The sequence below is a fragment of the Paramisgurnus dabryanus genome, chromosome 9 (genome assembly GCF_030506205.2).
Source record: "Paramisgurnus dabryanus chromosome 9, PD_genome_1.1, whole genome shotgun sequence".
NCBI lineage: Eukaryota > Metazoa > Chordata > Actinopteri > Cypriniformes > Cobitidae > Paramisgurnus > Paramisgurnus dabryanus.
Window position 1 is genome coordinate 35,888,494 of NC_133345.1, and position 19,043 is coordinate 35,907,536.

The 19,043-nt window shown below is 39.0% G+C and overlaps 1 protein-coding gene across 15 annotated transcripts in view; it reads right to left on the bottom strand.

The window, feature by feature from the left end:
• Nucleotides 1-5,397: 5,397 nt before the first annotated feature.
• The window catches only part of frmd4a (FERM domain containing 4A), a 223,530-nt gene continuing 209,884 nt past the window's right edge, over nt 5,398-19,043 (bottom strand). For 12 of the 15 annotated variants that reach the window (XM_073815811.1, XM_073815812.1, XM_073815810.1 and 9 more), the window contains 8 exons: nt 18,273-18,395; nt 17,458-17,689; nt 17,211-17,267; nt 16,532-16,769; nt 16,166-16,321; nt 15,173-15,999; nt 12,200-12,296; nt 5,398-7,977 (listed from right to left, as the gene is read on the bottom strand). In XM_073815811.1, coding sequence (XP_073671912.1) covers nt 7,872-7,977; nt 12,200-12,296; nt 15,173-15,999; nt 16,166-16,321; nt 16,532-16,769; nt 17,211-17,267; nt 17,458-17,689; nt 18,273-18,395 — 1,836 coding nt within the window. In that variant the 3' untranslated portion in view covers nt 5,398-7,871. Of the gene's footprint in view, nt 7,978-9,639; nt 9,708-12,199; nt 12,297-15,172; nt 16,000-16,165; nt 16,322-16,531; nt 16,770-17,210; nt 17,268-17,457; nt 17,690-18,272; nt 18,396-19,043 lie in introns of all 15 variants that reach the window. The other 3 variants (XM_065283572.2, XM_065283562.2, XM_073815808.1) reach the window with 1 other exon arrangement.

A 19,043-nucleotide genomic window follows, 5' to 3' on the forward strand; every position in this document is an offset into this window, starting at 1 on the left:
GTAAATAAGCCAAATACAGATGAACGTTTGATTTCATTCATTGTCTTTGATGAGTCGGTTCAAAAATCTGATTCATCTGTTTGAGTCATCTCAAATCTTTAACAGCAAACTTTGATGTTTTTGAAGACGTGATGTGACCCTGTCTGTGAAATCTAGGCTAAAGCGGGAAAGGTAATGATGAGATTAGGAGCATCAATATTTGATTTTAATCTTCGATATGACCTTACTCGGTCAATATTAAAGGTATCAAGGTTATATTTTCACAGAATGTTCTTTACGTAGGATTATTTTATGGCAAAAAGCACAGGGTTTTCACAGGGAGGGTCACCATTAAACTATTTGAAAAAGGTACAGTACTCTCCAAGTCTTAGGCCACCATGCACCATGTTATAGTGCTCATATATAATTGTTTCTCAGTCTCTTTAATAGAATACATCCAGAAAATACAGGTAATGTGTATATAGTATTAAAATATGTTAACTGATGTGTCAAGTTTTTAGGGTAAACTACCCTTCCACTTGAGCAATAGCAGAAAACTGCAGGATCTCTTAAACCTAAATGAAATTAAATCCTTTAATTTCTCATTTTAAAGAAATTCATGTTTTTACTTCATTCTGCTCAAAAACGCTCAAGATGTGTTTAGTGCCAAGAGAGGTCACACTAAACACCGAAGATGCCTAAAGAAGACATTTAAATTATTTTGTACATATTTCTGTTTATATCTTAATAAAATAGATTGGAAAATAAATATGGATGAACATTAAAACTCTAGGTGTTGGTGGTTTGTACTTTAAAATATTTATGTACTTTAAATGTATACTTTCCATAGGATAAATAATAGTATGGAATGGAATAGTGCCTCAGATCTGGTTTGTTACTAAATGGAAAGTTCACCCAAAAATGAAAATTCCGTCATATGTCACCCCCATGTTGTCCTAAACCTATATGAGTGTTTTTATTTTGTCGAACCCAAAAAAGATACAGAAGGGCCTAAGTGACATCTTGTAGATATATTAAAGGATTAGTCAATTTTCTTAAAAAAAAATCCAGATAATTTACTCACCACCATGTCATACAAAATGTTGATGTCTTTCTTTGTTCAGTCGAGAAGAAATTATGTTTTTTGAAGTAAACATTCCAGGACACACCAGCGCGACCTCACATAATTGCGTAATGACGCCGAAAGGTCACGGATGACGTATGCAAAACTACGTCCCAGTGTTTACAAGTGTGGAAAAAGAGGATCGTTCCTACGTTGTTGTATGTGGAATGATCCTAATTAATGTCTTTGTGTCAGTTTATTGTTTAAAATGGTCCGCAAATGTGCATTTCATATATGTAACACGTGACCTTTTGATGTCCTTACGCAATTACGTGCGGTCACGCTGGCGCGTCACAGGACCGGAGGAAGACGAGAAGTAGTGTTTTAAAAGTGCATATTTTTTATTTTCTTGCCAAAAGTGACAATCGTTTTGGTAAATAAGACCCTTATGCCTCGTTTGGGATCGCTTGGAGTCCTTTGAAATGGCAATTTTAAACTGCATTAAAACTGTTAAGTGTTGGGGTCCATTAAAGTGAGAAAAATCCTAGAATGTTTTTCCACAAAAAACATAATTTCTTCTTGAATGAACAAAGAAAGAAATCAACATTTTGGATGACATGGTGGTGAGTAAATTATCTGGATTTTTTTAAAGAAAATAGACCAATCCTTTAAGTTAAAGCTCTCGATGCGCTCTTTTGGCTGTCAAAAGGACACAATTGAAATCTTAATCAATTTGAAGTTATACAAAATAGAAATTAGTAGATCAAGACTTTTTTTGCTCTGGCCCTCCTGTAAAGTCGGTGAAATGTCACTTATGTCCATCTGGTTCTCACCCATCGGAATCAACGGTACCCATTGACTTCCATAGTATTTGTTTTCCCTACTATGGAAAACGGTGGGTACGTCAGCGGTATGTTATCATGCAGGTTTAGGACAACATGAGGATAAGTAAATGATGAGATTTTTATTTTCGGTTGAACTATCCCTTTAACATTTTTTAAAATATCTTCATTTGTGTTTAGGAGGACAAAGAAATGCAAACAGGTTTGGAACAACTCCAGGGTGAGGAAATTATAAATGTTAACATTAATAAAAGAAAGAAAACATAACTTGACTTTTTATGAGCCTTCAAAGGCTTAAAAACTACTTTGAATGTGCTTAAAGTTAGTTATTATTATATGCATATGGATGTTTTTAAACCTCCGCATACAAATATACAGTTTTACGTGTCATGACCCCAATATTGGCGGAGCTAGAGCAGATTTCTCTTAGGGCGCTGGAGAAACCCCAGACTCCAGCTCCCATCAACCCTTGCTGCAGTTTCCACGGTGATGAAAGAGTTGGACTATAAACACACCAATCCGAAACTCCCAGGATACGCACAATATACGTCTCTTCACACAGCATTCCAATGCGGACTGTGTTCTCACGGCTTGTGAGAGTAACACACACACCCATCAGATGAGAGAATAACCGTTTCCAGCTGCTGTGGAAAGCTGTAACAGAATAGGCTGCTCTCCTCGAGATCCTGCAGAAACATTATTCAGGAAGAACTGGACTTTATTAGCAAAACATTGAGCTTGTGTGTGCGTTTGTGCATGATTACACAAACTAGCCGTTTGCATGCATTGTATGCATTCGGTACCAATATGTCCCTTGGAGGAACTAATATGCACTCTTTAGTTATACTTTTTTTTTTTAAGAGAGTACCGCCTTTTTTTATCTTTATTTCTGTCACAGATTTTGGGCCACTACCAAAACCCTTGGAATTAAAGCAGTTGTGCTGTCTACATCCTGTGGTGTTTACTTTGGCCTTTAGTCAGCTTTGGGCCTGCAAAATTCTCCAAAATAACTCCAAATGTCTTGACCCGCCTGGCTGATGGTGATACTCTAATCTTCTCTATAAAGTCGTGCTTTTATGTTCTTCTGAACACAACATTCCTCAGAGTTCTTCAGTCTTCTTGCCCAGCAGGGGAACGTCATGCATTCAGCGGTGAAAATATTTCATTCAACAAAGCTTCTGCTAAGACGATTTCTGCAAACACAGTGCCTCTTGTTGTCCACATCTCAGTTTTCAGTGGGCACAATGGATTCGGCACCAAAACAGATCTACAGCACGACACTGGGTGACTGCCAGGACAATAACAGCCGTTCAGTCTCAGATGTTTGGTTTTCCAGTGTTGTTTTCCTGTTGCTGAGGGAAACCCTGAGCCATTGTCGAGAGACAAAAACATCCTCTAGAAGAACACACACTTCCTACGAGGGGTGGTGCAAAATCTGACTCATATTAACACAGCAGACCAAAAGAAAAGAGAGTTTATCAGAACTGAAGAGTCATTGCATAACTTAGTGTTCAGTATGAGACAGGAAACAGTAAGGAATTTATGAAATTTCCACCGGGATTCCATGACAAGGAACCCATGTGGTAAAAACTGCACTAAATACACTTTAAGTACACTTAGTAAGTGTACTTTTTTCGCACACTAATTTTGTACGTAATATACAAAAAATAGTCTTTAATCCCTGTTAAGATAAACTTAGAGACATTTTAGTACATTAAAACTCAATTTAGGTATTACTGGTTTTTAATATACTTTTATTTAAAAGCCCTTACATACTACTTAAAAAGAACTATACTATGTATAACCATAGAGATGTTGTATTCTGCCATATTTTGTTTTGAGCTATTTGGTTTAAATGTCTTATTGGAGTAAAGGAAAAGGAAATTGTTTGCCTGATATCGTTGATAAAGTCTGTTAGCTTAAAAAACATTGGGTTTCGCAAGGGTCTGAGGAAATGTAAAGCTGAGTATCATCAGCATAAATGCAAATTGATGTTGTTTCCTGAATATGTGTCTGCTAGGGCAGTGTTTCCCAATCCTGGTCCTCAAGATCCCTCTTCCAAAACGTTTTAGATGTTTCCTTATTTAAAACACCTGACTCAACTAATCAGCCTCCTTCCAAAATGGTAAACATGTCTCCCTACCAAGCTGATTAGTTAAATCAGGTGTGTTAAATAAGGAGACATCTTAAACTTTTTGGGAGGGGGTCCTCGAAGAACAAGATTGGGAAGCACTGTCCTGGGGAAGCATGTATAACAAAAAAAGGAAAGGGCCTAGAACTGATCCCTGTGGTACACCATATTTAACCTGAGAGTAACATGACTTTTCCTCATTCACATAAGTGAAGTGATAGCTGTTGGTTAAATAAATTAAATAAACCAGTAGAATTGGATGATCTATTGTGTCAAAAGCTGCACTAAGGTCTAGTAATATAAGCAGCGAGATCAGATGCTAAATGGAGATATTTGTGACTCTAAGCATTGCTGTTTCTGTGCTATGGTGGGGCCTAAATCCTGATTGAAAATTTGTATACATACTACTTTCTCTAAAAATGTGCACCTACTTTTCCAATATTTTATGTGAGTAAAGGGAGATTTGAAATTGGTCTAAAATTAGTTAGTTCTCCCTGACCAAGATTAGGCTTTTTAATAAGGGGACTATTAGCTACCAGTTCGAAGGCTGTTGGAGCGTATCCTAATTCTAGTGATAAGTGTAACCTTTTATTTTTTATCTAGGAATTCACCTGAAAATGAAAACTGTTATCACTTACCCGGATGTTGTTTTAAGACCCATCTGATTTCATTTCTTGTGCAGGACACAAAAGAAGAAATACTGAGTGACCACTGACCAATATTTATTCTTACTACTATAACATGATTAGACTTTACCTAAAGTGTGGAAACTTGTTAGCCTAAAAAGAGAAGTAAATAAAACAAATTATATATGCATTATATTTTTAAATTAGACTAACAAATAAAAATATGCTTACCTTATGTTATTAATGGAAACGGGTATTGTTTGTAAATTAATCTGAAAGAAAATCACATATGCAAATCCTTTGGTGCCTTTGTTTTGATTTGGTGGGTGAAATGAAAATTTTGATTAATAAATTCTGTGTATGTTTATGTGGTACACTACTACAGTTGATGGGTGAGTAAATTTACTTTATGGCAAAATGGCAAATGTTTGCTCACACCTACAAAGTGGCAATTTTAACATGCTATAATAAATTATCTATATGATATTTTGAGCTAAAACTTTACATATGTAATCTGAAGACACCAAAGATTTATTTGACATCTTAAAAAAGTCTTGTGAAATGTTCCCTTTAATGACCCAAAAGTGTTAAATAACTTAACTCCTCTATTCTCTTGTTGTGGATATCACTGTTGTTTAAGTTGTTGCCAATTAAAACTGGCCAAACATCAGTTCAGACACAAAGAAACGTGCACTGAACAAAAGGCAACAGTGTTTTAAAAGTCTCCATTTGGGTTCTAAAGAATAAAGAAAGAAAATGGGTGAGTAAATTTATGATTTTTGTCTGTACTTTCCCTTTAAGAAATGCAGCACAAATCCTAAGACAAATCATGATTTAATACAAAGAGCAATAAAATGATTTCACACATCATTTTAGAGAACATTCAGCAATAATTTATTTTCAGAATCTCAAGAACCACCACATTTTTCTTCTGGAAAATTCAGTATCAGTTGCCAACAACACGATTTTTGAAAAATGTTACTATACAAATTCTTAATAGAAAAAAGAATAAATTAACTGTGGAATTGGGTTACATTTAACCCGCCCAACAATTCCACATTTTTTTTTCTCTACAACATTGTTTTATTGTGTCCGGTTATGTCTGAAATGAACTCATAAAACATGCTCTATTGTCAAGATGAAGTGTAATAGACAGTTTAGTAACTAACGTCCTTCATTTTGCACAACTGCTATTAACGACAGTTGGGTAACGTCTACGGCTAGGAAACAAAGCGCTCATCTTCCTCAGCATCTGCTCGTCCTGTAGCACCTGAACATGTTGCTGCCATTTCCTAGCTTTGTGTAAAATTAAAACAAATACTGATTTATAAAATTCATTAAATAAACACTCTCTCTTAAAAGAACCCAGTCAAGATTTCCACAGTCCTACCTATAAATGTAGATAAATGTGTTAAGATTACTGCTGTTATTAAACACAGGTAGACGAGGAGTGAGCTCACATTGATTAAGAGCTGAACATTTAGATGCACAGTGTGTGTTAAACCATCTAGTTTAGGGCAAATGAAACATTTCTGACGTGGAGATAATCTGGGAGTTATGATTTATGACTGGCCATACAGGTTGAGTCTGTAAGTGTGATTTGGACCCATATGATTGTTTTATAATGTCGACTGATAACAGCCAAAGCTGTGCTTTCAGCTATCTGTTCCTTAAGGTACTTTGTGTCTAAACTGCAGTGTGTATAAATAAACGTGATCTTACGCTTTATGGCTTCCTCGATTACAGACGACCGAGGTGACGGGCACCAGTGGTCTCGGGTTCAGACGCACCCTGTACTCATCTCATACAGAGATGTTTGAGCTTATTGTTTCTTCTTGGTTATGAAGTTTGCATGCTTTGAAAACAGAGTACCTGCTCGAGTCACACATTCTGGAATGCTGTTCTCCTAAAATCCTTCAAAGGTCAGAGGTAACATCAGTAAGACTGCAATATCGTTTTAGTCTGTGTGCCACGTTACATTGTGCTCATCTGACTTTGCGTTTTTTTGTACATATGAACCTAATATGTTATAATGGTGATGTGAGTATTAAAAACAAGACACACACCAAAAAACCTCAAAACCTATAAGGCCAGGATTGTTCGGAGTCCCACGTAAGGTTTTTGCGTGTGTTACCTCACTGATGTCACAACACTACATAGAGAAAGACTATGGGGGATTTGTCATTTTCACGCTGTGACGTTCTGCATGCAGTATGGGCTTACAGCAGGGCATTGTGGGACATCATCTGTGTACAGCACAGGCTCAGAGCACCATTTTGGCAAACTGCCGTAGTAACAAAGTACACTGGTTGTGGCCTGAGTTATTACGCGGCACGTACAGTACCTCACAGATTGGTCGAGAGAAGGTCATGCTAACGTTGAGCTAACCTCTATCTAACATAAGTTATGGCTTCTAAATGTAAACCAAGGTGTTGAATGATTTGCAGATGACAAATTACATACAAAGACCACGTTTCCAAAATGACACTCACAGTTTTCACAGACATGAACAGTGTTTTTTCGGAAATACATGCGCCTGGTTGTTTTAGCTGAATCATATTCACATCATCACCATCTTTGGCGGATAAATCCAGGTCCAATGTGGGGAGGTTGCCAACTCACAAAAAATTACACATTGGTGGGCGGGACTTATGGTGCACTGGGCTCCAACGAGAAGGTATGCTGTAGGGGCTCGTGGTCGTCGAACTGAAAAAATACAAATCTACAAAGAAGTTGGTCGATGACAAAGCAATTCACCGGAATGTGTTTTGTGCATGTCATGTGTATGAAAGAGAACGATGTCGGCTCTCTGACATCAGTGCAAAGGGAACACACACGACAGCAGGGGACAATGTCATGTTGAGCATGTATGGGTGGAATTTACTTATAGTACAATAAACGTGCACATAAGAGGTTTCTCTCATGCGCCAACAGATTAAACATGAAGGGTTTGTGCATACAGAGGATCTGGCTGCCAGCTAACTGGGTCGAAGTTCATCGTTCGTCGAGAATGAGGGTCAGGAAAGGTCAAGTTCGGTTTAGTCTCCTGTATTTCCGTTGCTCGTAAGCGCTGTACCGCCGGATATACAGTGAGAAAGTTAAAGGGGGAAGAGCAGGTCAGGTGGTACTGGCTCCAGCCAATGGTGTGTTTAGATGAGTTAAGGTCCAGCCTTCAGTCAGGCCTGCCTATTGAACTCTCCATTTTAGACAGAGGCGAGAGGGATGGGGGTTTAGACAAGTGTTCCCGGCTTTGCCTTCTCACGTCCGTACCACTGTACATCCGCTATCTCAGAGCACAGGGGACTGCTCAGGAAACAACTATCGTTGAATGGAGATCTGGAAAGACAAGTGGATGAGAGTGTCAGACATCTTTTTGACAAGTCGAACACTAGTAAAACACTACGAATCAGTTGAATATGTTAGATGTGCTTTTAAAGGGACACTCCACCTTTTTTTAAATATTCTCAGTTTCCAGCTCCCCTAGAGTAAAATGTTACATTTTTACCATTTTGGAATCAATTCAGCCAATCCCCGGGTTTTACTGTACCACTTTTAGCACAGCTTAGCATAATCCATTAAATCTGATTGGACCATTAGCATCACCTGTGCAAAACACATACAGCCGAAGAAAAAACTGAAGTGAGCGCAAGTTGATCACAGTGGATCTTATAGGGTCTGATAAAGCAAATATGGTTAGGATACTGAAAGCAAAGATCCTCTTCAGGGAAGTTTGCAAGCTTAGCATAGCAACCTGCTAACGCTGCTATACACAGGGAAGAATACCAGAAGCCGTTTTTAATTAACAAATTAAAATGTAATCTTATATTTTGTTCCAGAGTGCCCATGTGGGGAGGAGTTATACACTGTGTCTATTAGTCGTTTTGTTTCATTACAAGATGAAAATTATGAAAATGAATGATTTTATCAAAACACAAACTACATTTATATTTTACAATACCACTAGCATGTGGTATCTTTCAATTCGCGTGAGGAAGCTGGCGTTTAAACGCACACTTTAATGCCACTGGCTTTATGCCACTGCAGTAAAGACTTATTGCACTATTACAGTTAACAATTATTCGATTGATTGATCGTTAATTTAAACGATCATCTTATATGAGAAATTGCATCCCTAGTTTGGATATTTTTCCTATTTATAACCTGACTCTTCTGTAGTTACATCGTAAAAATCACTTTGCTGACGTAACATGGCTACAGGAGGCGCAATGATATTATGCACTGCCGAAAATAGTCCTCTGCTATTAAAAGTAACCAAGGGGACTATTTTTGGCTGCTGCGTAATATCATTGCGCCTCCTGCAGCCATGTTACGGCAGCAAAGTCCTTGATTATTAGAGAATGAGAGTATAGTTCCTAGCCATATCTGCGTAGAAAATCGCAACTTTTAATTTTCCGTCTGTCTTAGTACACGGTGTAACTACAGAAGAGTCAAGTTTAAAGAAAAATATCGAAACTCTTTGGCTATTTTTGAGTACGATGCTAATGGTCTAATCGGATTCAATGGATTATGCTAAGCTATGCTAAAAGTGGTACAGCCAGACCCGGAAATCAGCTGAATGGATTCCAAAACGGTAAAAATCAAATGTTTAACTCTAGGGAAGCTGGAAAATGAGCATATTTTAAAAAAAGTGAAGTGTACCTTTAAATCTACTGCTAAATTTTTTATTTACATACGGTTTGTTTGAGTAAAAATATGAAAAGCATAGAGTTATGAAGCAAGATTACTTTCAAACCATTGTAAGGTTAACCAAAATGTATAATAACAACATTTCCTGTGTCTTGTATTTTAATTTGAGATTTCTTAAAAATTTGTTACTTGGGCGATTACTTAAGACATTTCAAGACAAGTGACAACACAGTGCAATTAGGTGAAAAGTGAGATGCAGAACATGCATAGAGAAAGAGAGAGAGAGAGAGAGAGAGAGAGAGAGAGAGAGAGAGAGAGAGAAATAGAGAAAAAGAGAAAGAGAGAGAGTACCTCTCTACTGGTCAGTGCTTTGGTGAGAGGTAGAGCGCTCTTCAGTAGGAGAACTTTCAGTCGCATTACTGCCCCGAGAAAACACACACACACACACACACACACACACACATCCAAAAACACACAAACATTCAGGAAGACGTGAGTTAGTGACACAGAAAGACAGAGAGAGAAAGAGACAGAGAGGTTAGCATTTGTGTGTAGTAGTGATCAGTTAATACAGAGTGAGTTGTGTAATTCTGACAATGTGGTAGTTTGGTTACACACCATTAAAGTAAACAACACAGACAAGGCATTGTTAAGTTAGGTGAACCTCTGAACCGAGAGAATGTTCTCCACAAACAAAACTTGAAGGACAGTAAACCAAGTTGCACAATCTTCACTGAAAGCAAAGAACTGCAAAATGTTTGCATAGACCCAAATAAGCACTGATTTACTTCCTTAAAGACTATTCACAACAAGAGACACGTAAATTACCATTAAAAAAAACAAAATAGCTGTGCTGCAACCTAAACAAAAGCTTTGTATGGCCTTGTTAAGTCATGATGTAAGAAATACTGTTTACCATAATGGTCCAAGCCTCTACTCATTTCAATAGAGGATATTATTTAAACAGCCGTTTATGAGCACTATTTATTCATATCACACATTTAAGCGACAATTTTATAACATCACTGTGTACGCTGCTGTCTCCAGGCTCACAGAATTATTAATAATTTGTAAAAAAATTAATGAGTCAATGTCTGGTCATATTAGGTTTTGGAATGGAGATAAAAAATTGAGATTGGATGGTTTTGGTAGGTTTGCATTATGAAACGAGTGTATATTATAGTCCTTCCAGAAAAATGGAGAGTTTTTTGTGATTGTTGCGGGCAAAAACCCTTGATCTTGTGGCACATTTTCTTAAAGGTGCAGTGTGTAAATTTTAGCGGTATCTAGTGGTGAGGTTGCAAATTGCAACCAACAGCTCCGTCCACTGCTCACCTCTCACTTTTGAAACACATAGAGAGGCTACGGTAGTCACCACCAGACAAACATGTCATCAACGGAGACAACTTAGTAAAAAAATTTGTCCGTTAAGGGCTTCTGTAGAAACATGGCAGCCCAAAATGGCGACTTCCATGTAGGCATGGGCCGGTATAAGATTCTGGCGGTATGATAACCTTTAGCAAAAATACCACGGTTTCACGGTGTTACGGTTTTGCCATTGCAACACTAAAATGTGTTATTTTTTTAAATGCCAGGTAAAAATAAAGCCTTTAAATTATAATATGCTTTCAAAAAATATATAATATTTTTGTAATGTATATTAAATGTAAACATCAAATCAATCACATGACTTAATGATTTAATGAATTTTGTATAAACACAGCTCATACCTTGGAGACGGTATCACAGAATATTTCAGTGGTTTTGAAACCTTGACTGTTTAAAACCTCGGTATACCTTGAAGCCGGTAATCGGCCCATGCCTACTTCCATGTAAGTGGACCCTCGGTGTATGTAGATAAAAACATCTCATTCTACGGTAATAAACACATAACGGTTCATTATTAAAGGTCTTTATAAACCTCTGATAATATAGTTTTGAATATTATTTTGCACTTCTGTCAAGAGACCCTTTTAAAAATTACATACTGTACCTTTAAAAAATACGATAGAATATGCAGGATATTTATGCAATTTTATGCAATGTAATTGTGGGAAATTGCATCATTTTCAATGATGTTCACGTCACGTAATTACGCCACTTCATAATGTTACCATGGCAACAGGGGACATGGATGCGCTTGTGTGAAGTAAATGCAACATTTTTCAACTTTCTGCTAAGATATATGTGACTTTTTGCTACGAAAATGCAGGAATTATGAAATCATGCAAGCCCCGCATATTTTGCGCACAGAAATCTGCCATTTATGCAGCGAAAGTGCGCAGTATTTGAAAAAATGTAGGCCCCCACATTGAATCATGCCATCGCGTTTTTCTGGAGGGACTGATATTAGCGATAAGTCACTTCATTGCAGAAGCGTATTTTCGCACTCATATGCCCTAATCATTTGTTATCCAGTCCCTGAAAAAACAAATTTGGGGTGATTTACTGTTTTCTACATAACATCTTCTTACATAATGTAAAGAAATTTCTGTGAAAATATAACCTTGATATCTTTAATAAAAGTAAGGTCATGTGAAATCTGAAATTAATGTAAAATCAAACTTTGATGCTCCTAATCTCATCATTAGATTATGAGACTTTAGCCTGGATTACGCAGACAGGGTCACATGGGAAATAAAATGACTATTTTATATAAATTGTGTGGGGTGACTACACTAAAGTTTTGATTAATTTTAGATGCTTTTAATCACAAGATAATTCCTATAATTAAAATTTTGTTATATTATACTTTTGATGAGTTTACTATTTCTCTATGTAGAAAAAAATATAAATAAAGAATGAGTGTTTACAAACATTTAAATGGTTGTGTATATATTGATTAAAACATAATGGCAGTTACATGAATCTGAAAATTAGGTGGTTAAACCCACACTAGTGTCCATCTTACCCGCTCTGCCAGTTGAGGATGTGCTGTGGGCTACAGGGCGGCGTGGCTGTGGGGTCACTACAGGGTGTTCCACTTCTCTGACTGAGCGGAGAGGCAGCTAAAACACACACACACACATATGAGTATTATACACTAATGAATCATAGGTCAGATAAAGTCCTAACACACTCCTGACATGTGACTGAGCTGCTGGAGGAGCTTCAGATCTCTAGAGTGTTCCTGCCACCCAGAGAGGTGATAATCCCCTTAAACACACACACACATACATATGCATACGCTGACCAGACCACCCTGTCACACTGCAGACACACTCACACGTGTACAGTTACACATGAATCTAAGCAATGCACTTAAGTGGAAAGATAATAAAGGTCTCAACTCATCACTTTCTCTCTCACACACTAAACACACAAGCATCAAGGCAGCGATGTATACATGCATGTGTTTCGCAAGAAAGTACAACGCACAGCTGGTGCACATTAGTGATGTTTGTATACAATAAAAAAAGCATTGCAATTATTGTGTTTCACAACTGATAAGTGGACAGCTTGTATACTTTAGGACAGGGGTTTTCAAACTGTGGGTTGGGACCCACCCAATGGGATAAGGTTGGGTCATGCAAAGTCACTTGGGTGTTGCGGTGAATGACACAGAAAACAGTTTAACCTAAATTAATGACTACGTATGATTGTTTTGATACTTGACTGTTATAGGAATCCAACTTACATTTCATTCACAGTGAAAAGGAAAACAAAAACTATTGAATGTGTATTGTTTCCTCTTATTTTTATTGAAAATATGTGGTGGGTAATTCTCAAAGTGTGGTCCGCGGACCACTACCCCCCAAGTGGTCCGCCAAAAGATGATCTAAACTGGGCAAGTGTTTATACAATCGTCACTTATTTATGTAGATTTTTAATGCACTTGCGAAACTGTGATATCAGTTCTTGCCTTTCTGTTTTAATAACGTAAAAATGGATGGGTTTGCTAAACCACAGAGGAGTCAAAATAAAAGATCAAGCGTCAACTGAAAGCAGCTAAAATCCACAGATCTATTAGTTTTGAAATGTAATAGTTTTTGTTCATGTGTAAAATCCCTGTAATTTCAGTGATTTTGGACATTAAGGGGAAAAATTTTTTTTTCAGTATTTTATTGTTACCATAGTTACAACCATAGACTTCATATACCCACCACCTCAGTTTTATTTGTTGTTCATATTAACTCTTTCCCCGCCATTGACGAGATATCTCGTCAAGTAAGAGAAAACGCTTCCCCGCCAATGACGAGATTTTCCGTCTTTCCGCAATACCGCTATTATAACCACTGAAGGTAGGAAGAAACGTTTTTTTTTGTTTGAAAGCAGAGGGTCTGTTCTTTCATTTGGTATATTGTATGTTTATATATTTAAAGAAGAACATTTTCTGGAAGGCATTAAACTTTGGTGAAAATCATGAAAAACGCTGGCGCTGGCTGGCAACTTTTTTAAAAAACGCTGGCGGTGAAAGAGTTAAGCTGCCACTCATTTCACATTTACTTTTTCAAATGAAATAAAATTCATATAATAATTTCTGAACGTAGCATTGCATTTGTTTTTAAAAAATTAGTTTTTGACTTGAAACAGTTGCATATTAAACTTAAACTTAGCTTATCCTTCCTATTTTGTTGTTTTTTGGGTGTTACAGTGGGATTCTGTTAGGTGGTCCTCAGAAAAAAATTGGAAGATAAAGTGGTCCTTGGGCTGAAAAAGTTTGAGAAACACTGGTCTAGAGAGACTAAATGTAGTCTAGACCAGGGGTCTTCAAACTTTATGATGTCATGGACCCCAAAAAGTGATTAACCCTTTGTGAAGCACCCCCTACCTAAAATATATTCATTTATATATTTGTATGTTTATGTTTTATATGGCTGCACTTAGAGTTATGTTGGATGTATGAACCTGAAGAGAATTTTTTTTTTCTACTGCAGCAACTTGAAAATAAATATAATACATTTTGTAAATATAGCAAATATAAATAATTATGTAATGTATGTAGAAAGAAATAAGAAATAAACACCTTTTTCTCTTTGTCTTGGGTTGTTTGATTAACATTAATGACACAGACTTAAGTATGTTAATTGAGGTGTCTGTCTCTTTAAGAAAAAATAAGCACAGACTGGTTTCTGATTCTAATCTATACATAAACTTAAGACATTAACTTATGTTTAAAAAAAAAAAGAATACTGTGGAGATCATTTTGTTTATATGTGCCCTGTCATTAACAGAAAGATTTTATGTTCGCTTGCTTTTTGAAACACATCTCTCCGTGTGTGCACTACTGAGTGCACTTAAACCCGCGCGCACACACAGACGGAGGGCAAATTCCAAACAGCGCAGCATAAACAGTCATTCCACATAAAAACATTACGTTGTTTTCATTGCTCTATTCGCCAAATGTATGTTAACGGACTACAGCATGAGACACAGTAGCACAACTCTCTCTAAAGTTTACACATCAAGAGTTTTGATCTTTGAAGGGCATAGTGATGATCACATCTGACTGGAGCTGGACCGGACACATTCAACCACATGTGCATCTGTGCGTACAGAAAGCTGCTCACTTTAGCACCTTTTTGCAGTTAAATACGTCCACACCACAGACATGTTGGTACAGACAAACACGTGCAGGTCGCGGTTTCTGTTTGCGTCTTCACAACATTTCGGCTGTATTGTTTCGGTGATAAAAGTCTTTTGGCCAAAAACCGAAAATGCTTTTTTGTTCCCGAATATTCAGTGCATCCACAAATATAGCCTTGCTGTCTTAAATATTGTAAGTAAGATCAAGTCATAGATTGAAATTTAAGTGAAATCAAACTTTGATGTACCTCATCTCAATTAGATTATGAAACTTTAGCCTGGATTTCACAGACAGGGTCACATTTGATAAACATAAACTAGACAAACTTAGCAAATTATTCTTTGTATGTGCATGTACCTGGTGAGCCCTTCACTAGCGTTCCTATCCTCCCCTCGCGCCCGTCTGAAGCGTTGGAGCTGGTGTGCGTGACCCGACTGCGTTCCTTCAGTGATCCAGAAGAGCGCTGGTACCAGCACCGCAGCTCGTCTGACACCGCCGTCCGACCCCCTCCACCCTCCCTCCCTAGAGATGGAGTCCTCACAATCTGCGAACGAGAGGGGGTCAACCTCCCGCTGCTCCCGCCTGATTCCCCGTCCTCCCCTGAGCCCCACCCCTCCTTATAAAGCCCACCAGCCGTGTACGAGTTGGAGGTCTTGAACTGCGCCTTGACACTGTAGTGACCTTCCTGGTCGTTTTCCAGGCTGCGGACCACCACGGCGTTAGGACTGCTGCCCTCGGTGTAAAGTGGGTACTCTTTGATGCGATACTGAGAGGAGGGTTGGCTCTGGCTGTGGAGGTACACGCCCTGGTGGCTCCCGCACACCCCCGAATGGGTGCCTCCGTTACGGGCCGCCAGGTTGGGCATGCTGCCGGAACTAGAGGCACCCAGGTGCCCGGCGGATTTGTGCCGTTGTCGCTGTCTCTGCCGGGCTTTGGAGGGCGAGTCCTCAGCCAACGTGCAGTAGTTGGGGTTAGAGGTGGACGAGGGATAGTAATGTTCTGAGCTGGAGTGGCTGGTGCAAGACGAGCAGTCGTCTGGGACAACAGAGCCGTTGCTTCCTGTCCTCTGTGGGCCTGACAGGAAGAGGTCAGGGCTAAGTCCTGTCTCTGTGTCTGCCTCCAATGACAGCAGCTTTCCCTGTGACTCAAGACTGGAGCTCCGGCCACGGAAGGGTTGAGTTAGACTAAGAAATAAAAAAAAATCTATTTTAGCAATTTACTGGTTGTTACAGGTTTGAAAAACTAAACTTTTATATAAATTATTAACGAAATGGATGTTGAACAGAACAATAAGCTTAGTCGGTTGTTGACAGCAGAGGACATTAAGTATGTGTGTATGTGTGTGTGCACCTTGCTGAGTGGACGTAGCTTCGTGTTCTCAGGTCAGGAGTTGAGGGCATACTGGACTGGCTGTTCCAGTGAGAGAGGGAGCGGACCGGGCTGTTCTGGAGAGAGTTACTGCCTCCTGCTTCACAGCTGCCTGTGCTAGGGAACCGCCTGTGACTACTGTATTAAGAGAAGTAAAGAGAATCAATGAACATAAGATGTCATGAGGAGTTGATACACTACAATTGGTTTGCACGCCTAATCACACCAGGAGTGAAAAAACAGGGTGGATTTATTTGTCATGACGTGTGCCAAGATGCATTGATTTCTGACGTTAGGTGTGCACGGATCTTCACCGCGTCATTGTGTGTAATGCGGAACGATTCGTACCTGGAGTGCGAGGAGCGTTTTTTCACCCTTTCGTAGGGCTCGTCTAATGAGCTTTCGCTCCACATGCGTGGTTTGATGGGGGACTTGTCGTAGTCGCTGCGCTGGTAGTGCAGGTGTCTTAGTCCATCCAGGGACTGTGGAGGAGGCGGTCGGCTGTGGGAGGGGGGACGTGGTGGTAGACCCTTGTGTGGGGAAGCGGCCGGAGAGAACGTCGGGGTTCCTGTCACTTGGGGGTCATCTGAAATGAGGAGAAAGTGTTAATTTCACATGGCCCTCACCAGTAAAAAAGCTCAGCCTTATTTAAAATATATCAATGTGTACAAGATACATTTAGGAGTAAGGGTTATTCATAACCTGGTTCTAGAAAAATAGTCTAAGAAATGTCCTCACATTTATAGTTTATATGTATACACTCATTGCTTAAATTTACATTAAATTTATCCATTTAGCAGATGCTTTTATCCAAAGGTATACATTTTTATCAGTATGCGTTCAAAACGTATGACCTTTTGCGGTGCTAACGCAATGCTCTACCACTGAGCTATACAGGAACATATGCTTAATAAATTTACTCTGTGTATATCTATATTGTGTAATGTGATTTGTATAGTTAATGTTTGGCTGAAACACACTGCACACTTGTTTATGGTGATGTGACAATTAAAGAGTTATGAATTACCATCATCCAGCACCAGGGCGTCAGACAGAGAGCTGTCCTCTGAGCCGATATTTGCTTCTGTAATTAAAAAACAAAGACGGTTACAACACACCACATCTCTCAATGCACACACTGCACATCAAACCCACAAGTGCGAGTTCACAGGGGCACACACATTCACACGCATGTTTTATAGGTCTAGCAGGAGGTGCGATTGCTCTTGCTCTCAGCAGGAAAAGGATTGGATGGCGTCAAAGCAATGTCTTACCCTCTATGATGAGAGAGGCACGTTGTGTGGGTTTCTTCCCGGATCGGACGCGGTATTCATTTATGCCGTTCTCGATATCCTGCAGTTTCTTCAGGGCATTCAGATATGACGTCTTCCTCTGCTTCTTCAGCTTTTTGCTGCTGATGTGAGGATCCGACGCTAACCGCCGTGCCGCCTCCGTTATCTGAGACTGGATCGCAAACTCCCTTTCCATACGTTCCAGCTCCTCTTCCTGAAAAACACACACACAAACATAAGTAAGGCGAAGACTTACAAAACATATGATCTTTTATATCACCCTTTGTGGAACTGCCAACACACACTCCGTCAGAATGACAAGACAGCCATGGGCGCCAAGTTGTCTAGTCACATTCTCACACACAGACACTTAGACCAAAATGTTGTGACCTCAAATCAATGTCTTAAATTAATCACCCAAAATCAGCGTTCACTGGTCACAGAGACGCACTCTGGTAAAGACGACATTGTGACCTCTTAATAATGGCTCAGATAAATCATCTGACTTTGGCTTTTGACAGATACACACATACTGTTATTCTCCTTTTCTGCGTTTTGTAATTCTGTTCCTTTGGCTGGACACTATCGCCACTTCCTCTCATAATGCCAAACTGGAGCTATTTATAGATAGACACACATTGCAGCAAAAGTCTGATTTTGACTTAAAGGTCAGCTTTGGATTAAACTGTTGCTGTGGTCAGCTACAAACAAGACTATTAACATCTAAAGAGTTCAGGTCCTAACCAAAATAATGATCTCTTCGGTCATCAGGCCGGATAAGGTTGAATGTCACTTACCTCTCCTTTGGGCAGGATCTTCTGTTCATCCAGTTTAAATGCTGTGCCAATTTTGCGTCTGACGGTAGGTGGCTCCTCTCCGGGGTCCAGAGGATATTCCTTAGGGAGCTTTCCTGTCAGCTCCTGAGAAACAACATATGATCTTAGTATGGATGTTAGTGTGCATACATGAGATGAACTGTTCCAAAAACTAGTGTGGCAATATGTAGTGTGGTCTCAAACAGTAGGGGTCCAAAAGATACTTTAATTTAACTAAAACTTACGCTGGGTACACACTAAAAGATATGATTTTGGGCCGATGTCCCCCCCTTCCGACAGTCCTAGCTATGTCCCGATTATCTTGATGGTTCTACAGATTATCTTATCAGATTTTCCCTTGGTGTGATGTGTGTCCAAACCTGATCGGAATAACGTCGGAGCCGTCCAGATTGCGAATTGTAAATATTAAACATGTTTAATATTTACGATCAGAAATCCTGATGTTTGGGGGGAACCCTGAGGACAAACGCGCGCATGCTCTTGAGATTATCACATGAAACGAAACAATATCCAATCAGAAAGCGAGATGATAGAAGAAGGAAGCAGTCATGGTGCAGCACAAAGTGAAGTTGATGCAAAGTGAACTTGTACAGACCATGTTCCCGCTGTCTCCACGACTTCACTCAAACCATTTATTTTTCTCTCTTGAATTTTCGGCGAAAATCATTACAAACACTATCATGAAAATGTCTTCCTGCGTATCGTCCCCCATGCTTATTCTGAAGTCTCGTG